Here is an 18,366-nt window from a genome sequence, read left to right as displayed (position 1 = left end):
AGGGAAATGCAAAATCAAAATCACAATGAAATAACGCCTCACACCAGTTAGGATGGCTATTATCCAAAAACAAAACAAGCAAACAAAAAATAATTAGTAACAAATGTTAACTTAGATGTGGGGAAACTGGAACCCTTGTACACTTTTAATGGAAATATATAATGGTGCAGCTGCTAGGGAAAGCAGTATGGTGGTTCCTCAAAAAATTAAAACTAGAGTTACCATATGATTCAGCAACTTCATTTCTGGGTATATACCCAAAACAACTGAAAGCAGGGTCTTTAAGATATGTTTGCACACTCGTGTTCACAGCAGCACTATTCATAACAGCCAAAGAGGGAGAAACAACTGTGTCCACTGATGGATAAAGGGATAAACAAAATGTAGTGTATCATACAATGGAATAGAGTACATCTTAAAAAGTAAGAAAAGTCTGATATAGGCTCCAACACAGAGGAACCTTGAGGAAATTATACAAAGTGAAACAGCCAGTCACAAAAAGACAAACACTGTATGATACCACTTATATGTGGTACCTAGAGTGGTCCAATTCATAGAAACAGAAAATAGAATGGTGGTTGTCCAGGGCTGGGGAGAGAGGGGAATGGAGAATTTGGGGGGTATAGAGTCTCGGTTTTACAAGATGAAAAGGCTCTGGAGCTTGGTAGCACAATAATGTGGATATATTTAACACTACTGAACTGTGTACTTAAAAATGGTTAAGAAAGTAAATTTTACATTCTATGTATTTTACTACAATTTTTAAAAAAATAAGCAGGACTTCTGCTTTGTAATGCTTACAACACAGATTGAAGATAAAATGCCCAACAAATGTTATATGCACTTTAAGCACTTCCCCCTGAAAATAATTTCTGAATAAATACAGTAGCTTTCTTCTCTAAGCACTGAGCTCCATGAGGATAAAGACAACTGCTACCTTGTTGGTTTGGTAGGATCTAGTAAGTTTTCAATAAATATTTGTTGATGAATGAATGAACATTTGAGTAGATACATATGTTCTCTGAGCTTGTGAATGATTATCTGATTTACACATTTCCTGTTTTCAAAGGGCAATCTGCACACAACTAAACAGGGACTATAAGAAAATTAAATAATCAAACTCAGAAAGTTAATTATACCAGTAGCCAACCCTATTAGCTTTTAAAATAATATTTAAACACAAATATTTCAACCAAATGACCTCTCAATAGACACTTTCATTATTTTTCCAAGAAGGATCTGAGGTGGCTTATAAGAGTACATAAAATAGCCCTGGTGTGTGTGGCTCCATGGTTAGAGCGTCAGCCTGCGCACCCAAGGGTCGAGCGTTCAATTCCTGGTCAAGGGCTTGTACTTCAGTTTCAGGTACATTCCCCAGCCTGTTTGGGACATGTGCGAGCGGCAATCAATCAATGTGTCTCTCTCACATAGCTGTTTCTCTCTTTCTCTCTCTCCCCCCTTCCACTCTCTCTAAAAAAAAAAAAAAAAAAATCAATGGAAAAAGTATCCTCAGGTGAGGATTAACAGCAACAACAAAAAGTACATAAAATAAATAAAATACAGCAAAGTAAATCAAAGCCTCAATTTTTTCATCAATAAAATAAGGATAGTATTATCATTTTTATAAAACTATCCTCTAAAAGATGAGACAATCATTTCATGAGACAGAAAAGGTACTTAATATGTAACTGTCAGCTCCCGAAACCAATCCCCTTCTTACCCTAGACTGTGTTCAAATCGATTGTGTGAAGCTCCTGGGAAAACATAGTAAGCGCCTCCCAACTGTTTAATATATCGAAGCCGTTGAAATTGAGGTGTGTCGATGATTCGGACAAGGAGAGGGTGAAATCCAATATGGCCATGGATAGGATCATTAATTACCTAGAAAATTATGTTTAAACTAACATAAGTAACAATACATAACTCTATCTAAAATTTTTATGCAGCCATGCCTATCACAGTGCAAAGTCAAAGCTGTTTAATTGTTCTCAAGACTAATAATAAGGGAAATGACAAGATACTAATATCATTATCTTATTTAGATATCACTACCAGACAGGTCAGTACATTAGATCAGGATATATTTTACTTCTTCTAATGGATTCTAACAACAGAAAGATAAGGATTTCAACCTTTTTATTACATATATTATTTAATTAGCCTTTAATAAGTTAGTTTTGGATTCAAGTTAAACATACTCATTTAACACATTCATTCAGATCACATAAGCCATATTACTACTGGCACTGTTTCTAAATTTTTTTCTGAATGTATCTATATAGTACCCATCACTAAAATCCTAAGAAAGAAAAGAGAAAAATGGAAAGAGAAATGGAAATGGAAATGGAAATGGAAATGGAAATGGAAATGGAAATGGAAATGGAAATGGAAATGGAAATGGAAATGGAAGGGAAGGGAAGGGAAGGGAAGGGAAGGGAAGGGAAGGGAAGGGAAGGGAAGGGAAGGGAAGGGAAGGGAAGGGAAGGGAAAAAAAAAAGGAAAGAAAAGAAACCCTTCTACCATATGGGTAAGTAATCATAAAATTCTATAGTACTTATAATGTCACTCAGAAATACGTATACTTAGTAAAGATAAATTCACAATTACTTATTACTGTAAACTTAAACAGGAGCTTTAAATATGGGTGAAGATTTAATGCTCGTCTTTGTTTCTTAATTTTTTCTTTCTTTTTTTTTAATCCTCACCTGAGGATAGTTCTTCCATTGCTTTTCAGAAAAAGTAGAAGGAGGGGGAGGAGAGAAAGAAAAACATCGATGCGAGAAAGACACATCAATTAGTTGCCTACCCCATGGGGCTGGGGATTGAGAGTGCAACCAAGGTACGTGCCCTTGGTCAGAATCGAACCCGGGACCCTTCAGTCAGCAGGCTGACGCTCTAACCACTGAGACACACCAGCTAGGGTCCTATGTTTCTTTAAAGACACATTTTTCTTAATTGTCCATAACTGACTTTTTAAGAGAAAGCTATAGAATAAAAAAGGAGCCTGATAAATGATCTAATCTGATTTTCAAACTGCTTCAAATTGAAGTTCCTTAAAAATATATGGAATTCTGGGAGGTGAAGAACCTTGTCTATCTTGTTGACTGCCATGTTCTCAGAACCCATCATGCTGTGTGTCTGGCACATCGGTTTTTCAATGACTACTGTTGAACCACTATTGCCAAGTAATGTATGTTAACATGCTTTACAGTTAAAGTGTACCACATCCATACACAGAAATATATAAAATATGAATTACAGCTCAGCCAGCGTGGCTCAGTGGTTGAGCGTGGGCCTATGAACCAGGAGGTCACGGTTTGATTCCCAGTCAGGGCACATGCCTGGGATGTGGGCTCAATCCCCAGTAGGGGGCATGCAGGAGGCAGCTGATCAATGACTCTCATCATTGATGTTTCTGTTTCTCTCTCCCTCTTCCTTCCTCTCTCTGAAATCAATAAAAACATTAAAAAAAAAATTACAGAAGCTCAGTGCTGTAAATAAGCTTAAAGGGGTCATCTGAGCCAACATTTGAACATGCTGGCTATGAGTTTAAAAACAGCTCAATTCAAATTGGGTACCAACAGCCTGAGTCAAGTAATGACTACAATTTACAACTTTGTTCAACAATATGTTTGTACATTAATAAAGATTTGATTTATGCTTGATATTTGACGAATATGAATTTTTTCACCCTGCTCTATAAAACCACTTTATAATTATTATAAAAGATATTGATTTTAGTCACCTCTAATAATACACCAAAAATGATATCAAAATATCAGAGTAGAAGGACCCATAAATGTCATAATTCAACCCTGTGACTATCCCTACAGAAAAGAACAAGTTCCAAAATCTTAAAACACATGAAAATCATAAAGAGCCGGTCATTGAATAACATCATTTCAATAAACATTTTTTCCTTATAATGTTGATAAGGGGGGAAAAAAGGTTCCTGGCAAAGGCCACTGTCTGTGTAGAGTATGCATGGTCTCCCCACGTCTGCATGGGTTTTCTCCAGGTGCTCCAGTTTCCTCTCACACCCCAGAGACGTGTACATGAGGTTCAATGGCATGTCTACATGTCTGAGTGAGTGTGGATGTGCATGTGAGTGTACGCTGTGATGGAAGGGCATACCATCCAGGGTTGGTTCCCACCTTGCACCCTGAGCTGCCAGGACAGGGTCCAGCCACATGAAATCCTGAACTGGAATAAGCATGTTGTAAAATCATTCTCTTACTTGTTTTTATTAATTTTTCTTAAATGTATAGCTGTATCTCAGAAGGAAGAGGGAAGGGGCATGGGGGTGGGGGATGGGAAGAGATTAACCAAAGAAGTTATATGCATGTATGCATAAGCCATGGACACAGACAATAATGGGGTGAAGGCCTGGGGAGGGGGTGGAAACGAGGTGGAGGGAGTCAATGGGGGGAAAAAATGGGACACCTGTAATACTTTCAACAGTAAAGATTAAAAAAAAAAATTTAAAAACTTTTGTGCTCCAAAAAATACTACTAAGAAAGTAAAAAAGCCCAGCTGGGCATGGCTCAGCTGTTGAGCATTGGCCTAGGATCCAGCAGATGGTGGTTCGATTCCTGGTCAGGGTACATGCCCAGGTTATGGGCTAGATCCCCAATTGGGACGTGCAGGAAGTATCCGATCAATGACAACGCTCTCATCATTGATGTTTCAACTCTCTCTCTCCTTCTCCCTTCCTCTCCATCTGAAATCAATAAAGATATATTAAAATAAATAAATTTTTAAAAAAAAGAAAGTAAAAAGGAAAATCCAGAGAATGGGAGAAAAATTTGCATACCATGTATCTGATATATACATCCAGATTGTATAAAGAACTTATATCCAGAATATATAAAGAACTCTTATAATTTAAATTATATTATATTATATTATAATGATGACTGAACAACCTTGTGGACCTTTTAAAAAACATTTAAACAAGTGAATTTTAAGTTATGTGAATTGTATCACATTAAAACTGTTAAAAAAAAGAAAGAAAAAGAATAGCCCTGGCTGGTGTGGCTCAGTGGGTTGGGAGTCTTCCTGTGCACTGAAAGGTTGCTGGTTCGATTCCGGTCAGGGTACACACCCAGGTTGTGAGTTCGATCCCCAGTCGGGGTGCATGCAGGAGGCAACCCATTGGTGTTTCTCTTGAATCAATGTTTCTCTTTCTCTCTTTCTCTCTCTCCCCCCCCCCATCTCTAAAGTTAATAAAATAAAATAAAAGTTATTCTGTGGTTGAGGGTGGTAACTTAGACTATTTGTGTTGATGTGGATGATTCTCAGAAATATAATGTTAGCCCTGGGCAGTGTGGATGAGTTGGTTGGAGCATCATCCTGTGCACCAAAGGGTAGCAGGTTCAATTCCGTCAGAGCACATACCGAGGTTTCGGAGACAACCAACTGATGTTTTTTTCTCCCTATCCCCCCACCCCGCTCTCCTCTCCCCTGTTCTCTCCCCTCCTCTCTGTCTAAAACCAATAAACAATATATCCTCAGATGAATATAATGTTAAATGAAAGTTTAGAAGGATACTTACAGTGAAATATGATTTATATAAAATTAAAAAATGTAAAACTACATTATTTATGGCTATACACAAATATGTAGTAAAAGTACAAAACATTCAAGAAACTTATTATTATTATTTTTAATCCTTACCCAAGGACACCCAAGGACATGCTTATTGATTTTAGAGAAGAGGGGAAGGGAGAGAGAAAGAGAGAAACATCAATAGGTTGCCTCCACAGGCACCCGACTGGGGTTCAAACCCACAGCCTGGGTATGTAACCTGACCGGAAAACGAACACTCAGCCTTTTGGGGTATGGGACTTTGCTCCAACCAACTGAGCCATACCAGCCAGGGCCATTCATAAAAATTATTAAACACCAATTCAGGATGGTGACTCCTTTTGAGGAAGAAAAGATGGAAACAGAATCCAGGAAGAGTACAAAGGAACTCTTCCATTCTAATATTTTGCTCTAAAAACAACAGATTTGCAGCAAACTGGGCAAAATGTTAAGATTTGATAGGCTGGGTAGTGGTCTATTTGTGCTTTTCTGTGTGCTTAAATATTTCAGTTTTCCTTTGATTTAAATATTCTGTACTTATTTTAGAAATGCAGAAAGTTTAGAAAAGTCAAAATCTATTAGTCACAATCCTATTACTGAGAAGCAGATTTCCTTCTATTCTTTTTAAAATGAATCTAGATAACTGAGTTATCTCACTTTATAGTAAAAAAAACATAATAAACTTAGATTCCTCTTACCTTCACTCTATCACCATGAGTTTGAATCAGTCCGATAGAATTAAGCAGCTTCTTTCTCTCCCACAGGGAACTAAAATTATAATAGGATAAGTAGATCTATCATTATTTGCTTAATAATAATCGATAAGAGTATATAATAGTATATAATCAACTCTAGATTATATACACTAGAAAGAGAAGTCAGATTAAAAGGATTAATAATTCAAATTTACTCCTTCTAGAAACTCCCTCCTTCCTTTGCTTCTGTTATCGAGTATTAAGCAACAAGTAAAAGAAGCAATTCAGGATAATCCCTTGTTTCAATTCTTTCATTATTGTTACTACAAACAACATTTAACTAAGTAGAATTCATGAAGAAAAGACTACATTTCACCACTGTTGTCAATTCTTTTAAAGACGCAATCTCCATTTTAAGGAATATTTAAATATTGCCTCAACTGAGTTTTTTGATATTTTTATTTATTGATTTTTAGAGAGAGAGAGAGAGAAACATCAATTTGTTGTTCCACTTATTTATGCATTCATTGGTTAATGGTTGATTCTTGTATGTGCCCTGACCAGAGATCAAACCCACATCCTTGGCATATGGGGATGACGCTCTAACAAACTGAGCTACCTGGACAGGGCCTCAACTGAGGTATTTAAAAAGGATACCCGTACTAATCTAGACCTTAGAACCTCCAGCCATACATAAGGATCTATATACATAATAAACATATATATCACTTATCAAGGGCTTATCATATGCTAATCACTTAAATATGTTGCCTTATTATTATTATTCATTTCACAGGTGCAGAAACTGAAGGTTAAATAACTTGTCCCAAATCAGACAACTAAAAAGTGCCAAACTACTTTGTCTCTCTAAATCTAATAGCAGGGATACCTTGCAGTCTTAAGATAGCTTTAAGAAGACCTAAAAATATGATCAAGATAGGATTCTAGCCTTAATTTTTCTTGCCAACATTTTTGCTCCTATCAGTTTTTACCTATATTCTGGTGTGTATAATTCAATTATCCTGAAATTGAGAGTAAAAAGTTGGTCACCATCAACTTCACGGAGGTTCGTCAGCAAAATTTTAAAAAACGGGAATCATTAATAATATGAAACATAGAATTTACACAGGAAATACAAACAAAAACATCTGTGTTAACCAACAGGCAGTGGATTGTTTTAAAACACTTTCTAGATTTAAAATGTTAATACCAGCAATATTGAGCTTTGTCCCTCAAAGTTAAATAAAAAGGTCACAAGCGTGGTTGGTTACAGTGTGAATTTTATCATTCTTACCTTATTCCCAGGTTATCAAGATGAGACTCATCAAGATAGAGTAGTAATGAACCTGTGATATTCTTTTCTATGGAGGAAAAGGTAAAAAAGAAATGAATGGTTTCAGTACTTACAACATATGATTTTCAATTTCTTTCAATTTGGATCCCCCAGAATTTACTCAGATAAACATATATTGAGTGCACCCATTACAGGCAAAGGACTGTGTCAAATACCACTTTTCTGATTTGCCACTGGGAATGTCTTAATTTTAATTATCATAAAAAATTATTCAATGTAAGAAATCCAAACAATAAAAAAATATAAAGCATAAAATATCAAAACTTATTTTTTTAAAAAAGATATATATTTATTGATTTCACAGAGAGAAAGGGAGAGGGAGAGAGAGAGACAGAAACATCAATGATGAAAGAGTCACTGATCCACTGCCTCTTGCAAGCCCCTCACTGGGGATGGAGTCCATAACCCGCGCATATGCCCTGACTGGGAATCGAACCACGACCTCCTGGGTCATAGGTCGATGCTCAACCACTGAGCCACACTCAGCCGGGCTCAAAACTTACTTAAATTCTCCTTATAACCACTGTTAACATTGTGGCTATCATTCATGAGATTTATCTACGCAATTATGTAGTTTTACGCAGTTATGTTGTTAATAATCTATTTTTCCCCACTCTACTGACAATTTCATGAACTTTATTGTATTACCCATTTCTCCTATTATGAATCTTTTAAAAAATATTTGTGTTGGAGACAACAATATGGTGGCACAGGTAAACGAAGTACCTGCCGCATCCCATAACCACATCAAAATTACAACTAAAATACAGAATCACCATCATTCAGGACCTCCTGAATTCTAGCAGAACGGAAGTCCTACAACTAGGGAATTGAAGAAGCACTGAGACCGGTAGGAAGGGCGGAGACTCAGGGCAGAATCTGTGCCCAATCGCGGCAGACTGGGCTGAGACACCACACCCAGATGCCACTTTTTAAAACCAGGAGGGCTATCTCAGCGGTGGAGGTTTCCCAGAGGAGCAAGGGGTCCCAGCCCCACATCAGACCTCCTAGCCCAGGATTCCAGGGCAGGGAAGAGAAGTCCCCACAATTTCAGGCTATAAAAACCAATGGGGATTGAGGCTGCATAATGTGGAAGCTGCAGGAGTCCCAGGTAGCTCCTCTAAAAGGGCTCCTGGGTGGCACATGTACTTACTCAGACGTGCTCCCTCTGAGCTCTAGCGCTGGGCAGCAGCTTGAAAGGAAACTGGGACATTCGGGGAGGAACTAACTTGCCTGGAATCAGGGCCAGAGCTGGAGGGTAAGCTTTCTCACAGACAGAAGAGCTGGCAGAGGCCACTGCTCCTTTGATGAGCCCTCCCCACACAGAGCCAGCAGGCAGGCGCCATATTTGAATCTCCATAAACCTCACTCACACCTTTCACCCTGCCCTGGTGATTTATGGAGACCCCACCCCTCCCTCAAGCTCATCCAAGCCATTTCCAGGGGCTTCTCTATGCAAGTGGCCTCTCTAGCCTCACGCTTGGGGCTTTCCTAAAATCTCTCAAACAAGCAGCAGCTGACCTCAGCGTGACCCATAGGACTTTATAAGTGGCCCCAGGCCTGGCACTAGCAGCAGCCTACATTGGTTCATAGGTTGGCCTCTCCTGGACACCTCCAAGCCCAGCACAAGTAGCAGCCTTCTATGGACTGCTGTGTAACTCATGCTGGGTGGCCCTGGGCAGGGCACAGGCAGAGGCTGGCTTTGCATATCCCAGGAGGCCCCAGAGACAGTGTACCTGGTGGTCAGCTTCGACCACGCTAGATTATAACCCTACCACATCCACGAGTGACACACTCAAGGGGTGCACTCGGTGAACACCAAAGCTGCACTGAAGTAAATCCTGCTCCATAGGGGTGTCTCCAGCACAGCAGCTTCTGAGCTGTAGTTGCAAGTGGTCCTCACAGCTGATTGGCCTGAGGGTCAATTCTTCCCAGGGATGCCAACAGCAATCAAGGCTCAACTACAACAGGAGACAGCACACAGCCCACACAGGGGAGCACCTTTAAGGCCCAGCTCAGGTGACTGGGGAGGCTGAGCCACTGGACCCTATACGACACCTACTACACAAAGCCACTTTACAAATTCCAGGAGACATAGCAGCTCTACCTAATACATAGAAATAAACACTTGGGAGTAGCCAAAATGTGGAGGCAAAGAAACATGTCACAAATGAAAGAACAGAAGAACTCTCCAGAAAAAGAACTAAATGAAATGGAGCCAAGCAAGCTACTAGATACAGAGTTCAGAATAATGGTTATAAGGATGCTCAAGGATCTTAGTAAGACTACTAAGGAAACTAGTGAGATAATCAATAACATAATAACCAGTCAGAAATGAAGGCTACACTAACTGAAAGGAAGAATAATTTACAGGGAATCAAGAGTAGAGTAGGGGATGCCATGAATCAAATCAGCAATTTGGAACATGAGGAAACAAAAAACACCCAATCAGAAGAGCAAAAAGAAAAAAGAATCCAGAAATATGAAGATAGTGTAGGAATCTCTGGGACAACTTCAAGCAGCTCAACATCTGTATTATGGGAGTGCCAGAAGGAGATGAAAAAGAGCAAGAAATTGAAAACCTATTTGAAAAAATAATGACAGAAAACTTTCCCTACCTGATGAAAGAAATAGACTTACAAGTCCAGGAAGCACAGAGGGTCCCAAACAAGAGGAACCCAAAGAGGCCCACAGCAAGACACATCATAATTAAAACGCCAAAGGTTAAAGACAGAGAATCTTAAAAGCAGCAAGAGAAAAGCAGTTAGTTACCTACAAGGGAGCACCCATAAGACTGTCAGCTGATTGTTCAACAGAAACTTTGCAGGCCAGAAGGGATTGCAAGAAATATTCAAAGTGATGAAAAGCAAGAACCTACAACCAAGATTACTCTACCCAGCAAAAATATCATTTAGAACTGAAGGTCAGATAAAGAGCTTCACAGATTAAAAAAAAAGCTAAAGGAGTTCACCACCACCAAACCAGTACTACATGAAATGCTGAAGGGTCTTCTTCAAGAAGAAGCTAAGCCCAGCTGGGCATGGCTCAGTGGCTGAACATCGATCTAAGATCCAGGAGATCGAAGTTCAATTCCTGTTCAAAGCACATGCAGGGTTGCACGCCCAATCCCTAGTAGGGGGCGTGCAGGAGGCAGCAGATCAATGACGACCCTCATCATTGATGTTTCTCTCTCTCCCTCTCCCTTCCTTTCTCTGAAATCAATAAAGATATATATATATATATATTTTTTTTTTTTTTTAAAAAGAGCCCAGCTGGGCATGGCTCAGCAGCTGAGCATCAACCTAGGATCCAGGAGATCGGGGTTCGATTCCCGGTCAGGGCACATGCCCGAGTTGCGGGCTGCAGCCGATCAATGACTCTCATCATTGATGTTTCTATCTCTCTCTCTCCCTCTCCTTCCTCTCTCTGAAATCAATAAAGCTAATGAACATAAGAAACTGACAAACAAAACAGACCCAAAGACATTGAAGCATACAATAGACTGTTGTATCTCAGAGGGAAGAGGGAAAGGGGGTGGGGAGTGGGAAGAGATTAATGAAAGAAGTTACATGCATGTATGCATAACCCATGGACACAGACAATAATGGGGTGAAGGCCTGGGGAGGAGGTAGAAGTGAAGTGGAGGGGGTCAATGGGGGGAAAAATGGGACACCTGTAATACTTTCAACAACAAAGATAAATTAAAAAAATATATATATTTGTACTGATTTTTAGAGAGAAAGGAAGGGAGAGGGAGAAAGAGAAACATCAATATGAGAGAACCATGGATTGGAAGCCTCCTGCAACACCCCCTACTGGAGATCCAGCCTGCAACCTGAATATGTGCCCTGACTAGAAATCAAACCAGTAACCCTTCTGTGCAAGGGACAATGCCCAACCCACTGAGCCACACCAGCCAGGTCACCTATTATCAATCTTTAAACATTTCCCAAACTAAATTAAAAATAAATTAGTATTTTTTACATTACTGTTGAGATGATGTCTTTTTCTGTTTACTGGCTGGTTGTCCATTGTCTGTTCCTGTGTTTTGCTCATTTTTCCATTTTTTCCCCTTGCTCTTAGTTGATTTTATAACTTTGAGTATGCTCTCCTTTTTTTTTTTTCCTTTAAATTGGTTTGTTTGTTCCCTTACTGTTGAGGGAAATCCAATGGTTTTGACAAGAACACTTATTAAGGTATAGCTGGCATGAATTCTGGAGTCTGAAAACTTAAAATCCAGCTCTGCCTTTGTCTAGCTGTGTGACCTGTGGAAAGTTAGTTAACACTGTTGGACCTCAAACATACCACCTGTAAAAAAAAGCGGATTATAACCCCTAAATTTCAGGGTTCCTGTGAGACTGTATTCCTTCCTGAGGAAAGGGACCCAGCACCGTGTGCTTAGTTTTCTCATATAAAAACAAATCTGGATTTAGAAAGACTACTTCAGTAGTGAGAACATTCCAATCTCAGAAATATGTAAGTGGCTCAAAATCAAACAGTAAAAGGTTTGTGCTTCTTATAGACTAAAGGAGGGGCAAGTGGAGATAAGCAGAATCTCTGGAAGTTTAAGAGACTCCAGTGGGGTCTGACAGGGCAGTGTCCTGCTGTGGTCAGCTGGTTTCCCGGAGAAGCCGACTCAGGGGGCACATTTCACTTTTTTAGTGTTTGCTCAGTTCTGGAAGCAAGGGAGAGAGAGAGAGCCCAGGAGCGTGAAGGAGAAAGAGAAGCCTGACTAAAGTTTGGTCAAGACAAAGCAGAACGTAAGAAATGAGCAACTGTGAACACCTGATCAGTGTTTACCAATTAAGAGCATGCAGTGTCTCTTACTGGCATTAGACTGTGGGCTCAAAAGAACAGGTCATTTTGAAAGCTGAAGAATTAATCTACAGAATACCCTTGAAACAGACAGCCAACACAGCCAATAGCATTTTGGAGACAGAAAACATAAAACTCCTTCATTCCCACTTGTTGCTATTCAAAGAAAAATTCCAATCCCAGCAGTGTAGGAAAACAAACGGCGGGAAAGGGAAAAACAGAAGTGCGATTTCTATACCCATCAAGTTATCTTTAGGTTGAACCACTGAAGTCCCTCCCACCCTAGTCCCCCAGCCTCGGCAGAGGGAAGCACCGACGGCAGCAAACGCTTAGGGAGTGTGCAAATCGCACCGCCCCCCTAGCCCACGCTGCCGAGGGGAAAGCCGGACAAATCAAGCCTCACACCGTTAGGGGAAGTTGAGTAGGTTTCAAGCGCGAGGATGCCTGAACGTGAGCCGGTAACGCCGCCTGAAACTCACAACCTGCACAGCTCCCCACGCGACGTGGCCGAGGCGCGGGCCCGGGAGTCGGTGGGACGGCACCAGCCCGGCGAGCAGCCTCAGCGCGAGGAAGGCGAGCGAGGCGAGCGCCACCAAGCTCGGCCAGCCGGGTCGACAAACAGGGCTGCAGCCCAAACCCGGGATGCTACGGCTGGTGACCGGAGCTGTGATCAATCCACGTTCCCTCCCCTTTTGGAGACGCCCACGTTTCGGGGAATTGTGTGTGTGTGTGTGTGTGAAGGAAACAGAAACCTAAAAACACCCAAAAGAACTCGATCGGGGAAAGTGCTCAAGGAGCTGCGGCGGCAGAGGGGTCTCTCGAGCCTGGTGGCTGAGTGAACAGCCATCCTCTCACCAAGGGCGGGGGAAAGGGGCTTCTGACTAAAACGGGGACCCCAGTCTCGCCCGCCGGGCGCTGGGGTGGCAGGTTCCTGAAGAAACCCAACAGACTTAGACCGACTGCCCCGCCCAGGTTCACATCCCCCAAAGTTAGCTTTCTTCCCCACGGGACCCCCGCCCCTGACGCCGCGTTTCTCCTTCCACCAGCTCAGGGCTTCAGGCCGGGGCGCCCCCCGCCTCAGGGCCCCTTCTCAGAAGGGCTCCCGCCCCGGGTCACCCGCCCCGCGCGCCCCCCGCCTCAGGTCCGCGGGTTCTCGCGCCTCCCCAGTCGTGTCTCCCTTCTCCGCTTTGGGTCCTCTTCGAGGCCCCCTGCTCACTGCCCGAGGGCGCCCTCCCTCAGGCCTGCTGTCCCCGCCTCGGGTCGCCGTCCCTCGGGCCCCCGCTCCCCCCACCCCCCAGCCCCGCTACCTCGAAAGCGGTCCAGCAGCGCGGGATCCTCGAAGCCATTGCGCCTTAGGAAGCAGCACACCTGCTCCGCGTTCCAGGTCCGGCCGTCGGAGGGGAGTTCGGGACCCGCGTCCCTGGCCGCCGCTGCGGAAGGGGTGTTTGGCGGCGTGCGGGGCTCGCCCTCGCGCCGGGGCCGCTTGTGCGGCTGCTCGGAGGCGGTTCTCTGCATGGCTACACTCGGCGTCCCGCGCCGCTCGGCCGAAAGCCCCGGCGCCCAGTCCCCGCGCAGGCGCGCTGGCAGCTCTGCACTGGCAGCGGGTCCTCTCGGCGCTGCCAGCACCCCTTGTCGGCGCAGGCGCCCTGGCAGCTCAGGCCCGGGGCGGACGGCCCAGCCGCTTTAATAGCGCAGCCCTTTGCGCAAGCGCAGTGACAGGCCAAAGGTCCTCCGGGTCGCCCCGCTGTTTACGGGAAACTGAGTGGCGAGAAGCAAAACTAAGGGCGGTGCTAGTAAGGCCCGCAGCGAGAAAAGACTGTGCCCACGCGCCCGTGGAAGTCGGGCCACCGCCCGTCGGGGGGGCTCTCGTGGGGACTTGAGGGTGCCTTCCTCCAAGTGAGCGCCCCAGGCTTCGCGGTGTCAGATGCCCCAGACTGCGAAGCCGCCTAAGCGGCCCTCGGGCTGCCAGCCTCTTCCCAGTTAGGAGAGAAGTGGGCAAGAAGCTGACCTGCAGGGCTGTGGAATGACCTCGAATTGGTTGGGAAGGTTGTCCCCTTGCACGTCGCGGGGTCTACAGTGCTGCTGGGCAGCGCGAGGCCCGGGGACGCCCGCCCAGGAACGCAGCCTGTGCTCAGGTCTCCTGCAGAAGCTGCCTTCAGACTCCTCTCGCCCAGAAGAAAGGAAGGGGCCAGTCTGACTACTTAAAATTTATTTTCCACAACTTTACCTGGTGGTAACAGCCTGAGAAAATGGCAGGCATCTCCCCCTCACTTTAGCCACTCGGGGGGCAGGACCCTAAGTTCCCTGTAAATCCTTGCCCATGCGAATAACGAGTAAAAGAACCACCACCACTGCTAAAGCCAGTACAACTTCATATCACCCCAGCCATACACCCATCTAGGGGATAAAGGATGAATGAGGCAGATAATCAAGTGAAACCGACCACGCAGGGGTCCAGGCTGCAGGTCACTACTTGAGCCAGCAGAGATAGGATTGAATCCTATATGAACTTTTATTCCAATAATGCTGGCAGTATGGGAGTGCAGGAGGGTCATCCACATAAAATCTGCTCTAATCCCCTCCCTGTCACAAACCAGCTGCTTATACTGGGTAAAAGGACAAAGATTACATGCAGAAGTAGGCAAAATGAGGAAGAATGGGCATAAAGGTTCAATGCGGGCTGGGGGGATTGCGAAAGAGTAGGGTGCCTCCACCTCTGGGTGGCGGGGATGCGGGCAGTGGGTCACAAAGGGTGGGTGCTTCCCGGACTCCTTTTGTTCTTGGAACAAGGTGGTTAATCTTTCCATGATGATCATTCCAAGGTTAATTCCCATGTTTCGGGGCTACAACTCTCAGCCAGTTTATAATGTGCTTTCTCTAATCAGAACAGACCGATCATGGTTAACAAAGCATGATTAATATTTCTTATAGCTATAGCTAACAGTCACAGTTAACAGATCTTGATTAATATTTCTGCCCCTAACAAAAGCAGTATGAAACAGTAGGCTAGTGGTGAACAAAATATTCTTCGAAAACACTTAGAGCTTTCCTGTGTGCCAGGCACCATTCTAAGGGCTTTACAAATATTTATTCATTTAAGTGTCACGATAACCTTAGGATGTAAGGTAAAGAGAAATAAGTAATTTGCCAAAAGTCACGCAGCTAGAAAGTGATGAAAAATAGAAGATTCAAACCCATGCAATCTAGCCTGATTCCAAAATCTATGCTCTTAATCACCTGCCAACAATTGTTTGTTAATAAGAGTTTTGATATAAAATTATTTCATATTAGTTAACTCAAAATTTTAAATGGCTTCCCGTGGGGGAAAGTATAGGGAAGTATACTGGCGCTCCATCTGCACAGAAGGGCCAGGACCGAAAAACCACACCCTTAATCCCCAGAATAACTTGAGACAAGACCAGGCAGTTGTCAAGACTTGTGAAACCAAAACAAGAAGGTAAAATAACAAATAACATACATCTGAAAGACTTATATTTCAACTTGGAAACGGTGGTTTGAAATTTTGTGTTTATAAGACTTGTGGAGAAATCTGCCCTGACAGCAAAGTTTCCTGGGCAGGTGATATAAGCAGATGATATAAACATTTAGCTCAGCTGGGTGTGGCTCAGTGGTTGAGCATTGACCTAGGACCCAGAAGTTCGAAGTTTGATTCCCAGTCAGGGCACATGGGCTCGATCCCCAGCGGGGGTTGTGGAGGATGCAGCTGATCAATGATGACTTCATTGATGTTTCAGTCTCTCTCTCTTCCTCTCTCTGAAATCAATAAAGATATATTTTTAAAAAACAAAACAAAACAAACAAACGTTTAATCGCTGGGTTTGCTCAAAAACCCAAAGTTGCTTTTTGAGAACTTTAATTTTCTATTTGTTTTTGTTTATTAAAGAGTGTCATTTAATGTCATATGTATTATCTTCCCTCTGATCCCCTACTTTCTAGGGGCCTAGATCTTGTGATGGTTGGTTACTCCCTCAAGACTCTGGTGACAGAATTGAGATTTAGAGCTGACTCCAAAACTTGGGCATTTTCCAGTTTGTCACTTTGTTTAACTCCACTTACATCCTGGTGACCCTGTTCCATCCAATACTCCACAACTTGGGAACAAATACTCCAAACAGTCCCTGTGCTCTGGTTGTACTGAGAGAAATGAGTGCTTAAGCTCCCCTCTGATCTCACCATTTTAGGACTAGAAAAGACTATAAATTTAATTAATTTAAGGCCCATTGCTTGATGACTTTGCATACTCCCAGCTGTTCTTCCCTGCCCTTCCCCAGATACCTTTCACCCACCCAGATGAGCTATGCAATTTTATTTCTGGCAGTATTAACCTGTGGTTTTACATCTCTCCACAGCTTCCTTTTCAGCCTCTGCTGCTGGATCTCAAAGCCAGCTCCTGGTTCCTTATTACTTCCTCTTTAACCATTACTAAACCTAACCTCATCAAGACATTCTTTTTTTTCCATCTGCCCAAATCCCAAAGCCAAGCCAAAATTCTTTTTAAAAATAAAGTATTTATTTTCTTTCTTTTTAATTTTTTTTTTAATATATCTTTATTGATTTCAGAGAGAGGAAGGGAGAGGGAGAGAGAGAGACAGAAACATCAATGATGAGAGAGTCATTGATCGAGCCTGCAACCCAGACATGTGCCCTGACCGGGAATCGAACCCCGATCGCCTGGATCCTAGGTCTATGCTCAACCGCTGAGCCAAGCCTGGCCAGGCAGTATTTATTTTCATGTCTGATAAAAATAATGCTCAAGTCCTTGGCAGGGTAGTTCAGTTGGCTAGAGCATGTCCCTAAACGCCAAGGTTGGGGGTTTGATCCCTGGTTAAGGCACATGCAAGAATCAACCAACGAATGCATAAATAAATGGGACAACAAATTGACGTTTCTCCCTCTCAAAAAAAAATAAGTAAACAAACAAATAAATATTTAAATATAAATAGCCCTGACCATCGTGGCTCAGTGATTAGAGTGTAGGCCTGCACAATGGAGGGTCTTGGGTTTGACTCTCAGTTAAGGGCACGTACCTGGGTTGCAGGTTCTGTCCCCAGCCCAGGGCCCATGTGGGAGGCAACCAATTGAGGTGTCTCTATCACATTTATGTTTCTCTCTCTCCCTCTGCCCCCTCCCTTCCACTCTCTCTAAAAATCAGTGGAAAAAATATCCTCACTTCTCAGGTGAGGATTAAAAAATAAATATTTAAATTAAAAATAAATAAATATAATGCTCAAGAAAGAAAACTCAGAAAACAAAATATGTATGTACATACAGATCCAAATATTACTTCTTGGTACATTCTTCATAAATCATTTTTCTGTTCATAGATACAGAAAGTGATCTCCAGGTGTAGGAATTCTTTGAAAAAGAATAAGGAAAGGAAGCTCAGAGAGGTGTAATGACTTGGCCAGGGTCACATACATGTATTAAGGTTTTGGGGATTTGAAACTAGATCTGCTTTGAAAACCACTGTTCTTTTCTGCAACTTGAGCTGAGTACAAGTTCAGTTATTACTAGACCAAAGTCTGTGTGCCTGATATTTTGAAAGGCCAAAACTCAAAATGTCAGAATTTGAAGTAAGAAAAGGTTTACTGATCAAGAAGTTGCCAACTGAGAAGATGGGAGCCCTAGTGGTACCTCAAATCCATTTTAAGAAAGTACAGAGTTCAGGCTTCTTTTGTGTTAAGGGAAGAGGAGATGGGAGGGGCAAGAGGTGATTGACTCATCTATTTGGAAGAAGGAAAAAGCAGAAAACACCCAGTCAGAACAACAAAAAGAAAAAAGAATTTAAAAAGAGTGAGGATAATTTTTATGGGGCCTCTGGGACAACATCAAGTGTACCAACATTCCCATTATAGGAATACCAGAAGGAGAAGAGAGGGCAAGGAATTGAAAACC

General features: G+C 42.6%; 1 protein-coding gene across 1 annotated transcript in view; it reads right to left on the bottom strand.

The window, feature by feature from the left end:
• SAMHD1 (SAM and HD domain containing deoxynucleoside triphosphate triphosphohydrolase 1) overlaps nt 1–14,105 on the bottom strand; it is a 41,478-nt gene extending 27,373 nt beyond the window's left edge. The window contains exons 1-4 of the mRNA XM_081150145.1: nt 13,758–14,105; nt 7,576–7,642; nt 6,285–6,354; nt 1,721–1,881 (exon numbers count right to left, since the gene is read on the bottom strand). Coding sequence (XP_081006271.1) covers nt 1,721–1,881; nt 6,285–6,354; nt 7,576–7,642; nt 13,758–13,965 — 506 coding nt within the window. The 5' untranslated portion in view covers nt 13,966–14,105. The remainder of the gene's footprint in view (nt 1–1,720; nt 1,882–6,284; nt 6,355–7,575; nt 7,643–13,757) is intronic.
• Nucleotides 14,106–18,366: the final 4,261 nt, after the last annotated feature.

Source organism: Miniopterus schreibersii (genome assembly GCF_964146895.1).
Source record: "Miniopterus schreibersii genome assembly, chromosome: 10".
Lineage (NCBI taxonomy): Eukaryota > Metazoa > Chordata > Mammalia > Chiroptera > Miniopteridae > Miniopterus > Miniopterus schreibersii.
Note: the sequence above shows the minus strand (reverse complement) of the source record. Positions and strands in the feature narration are given on the sequence as shown.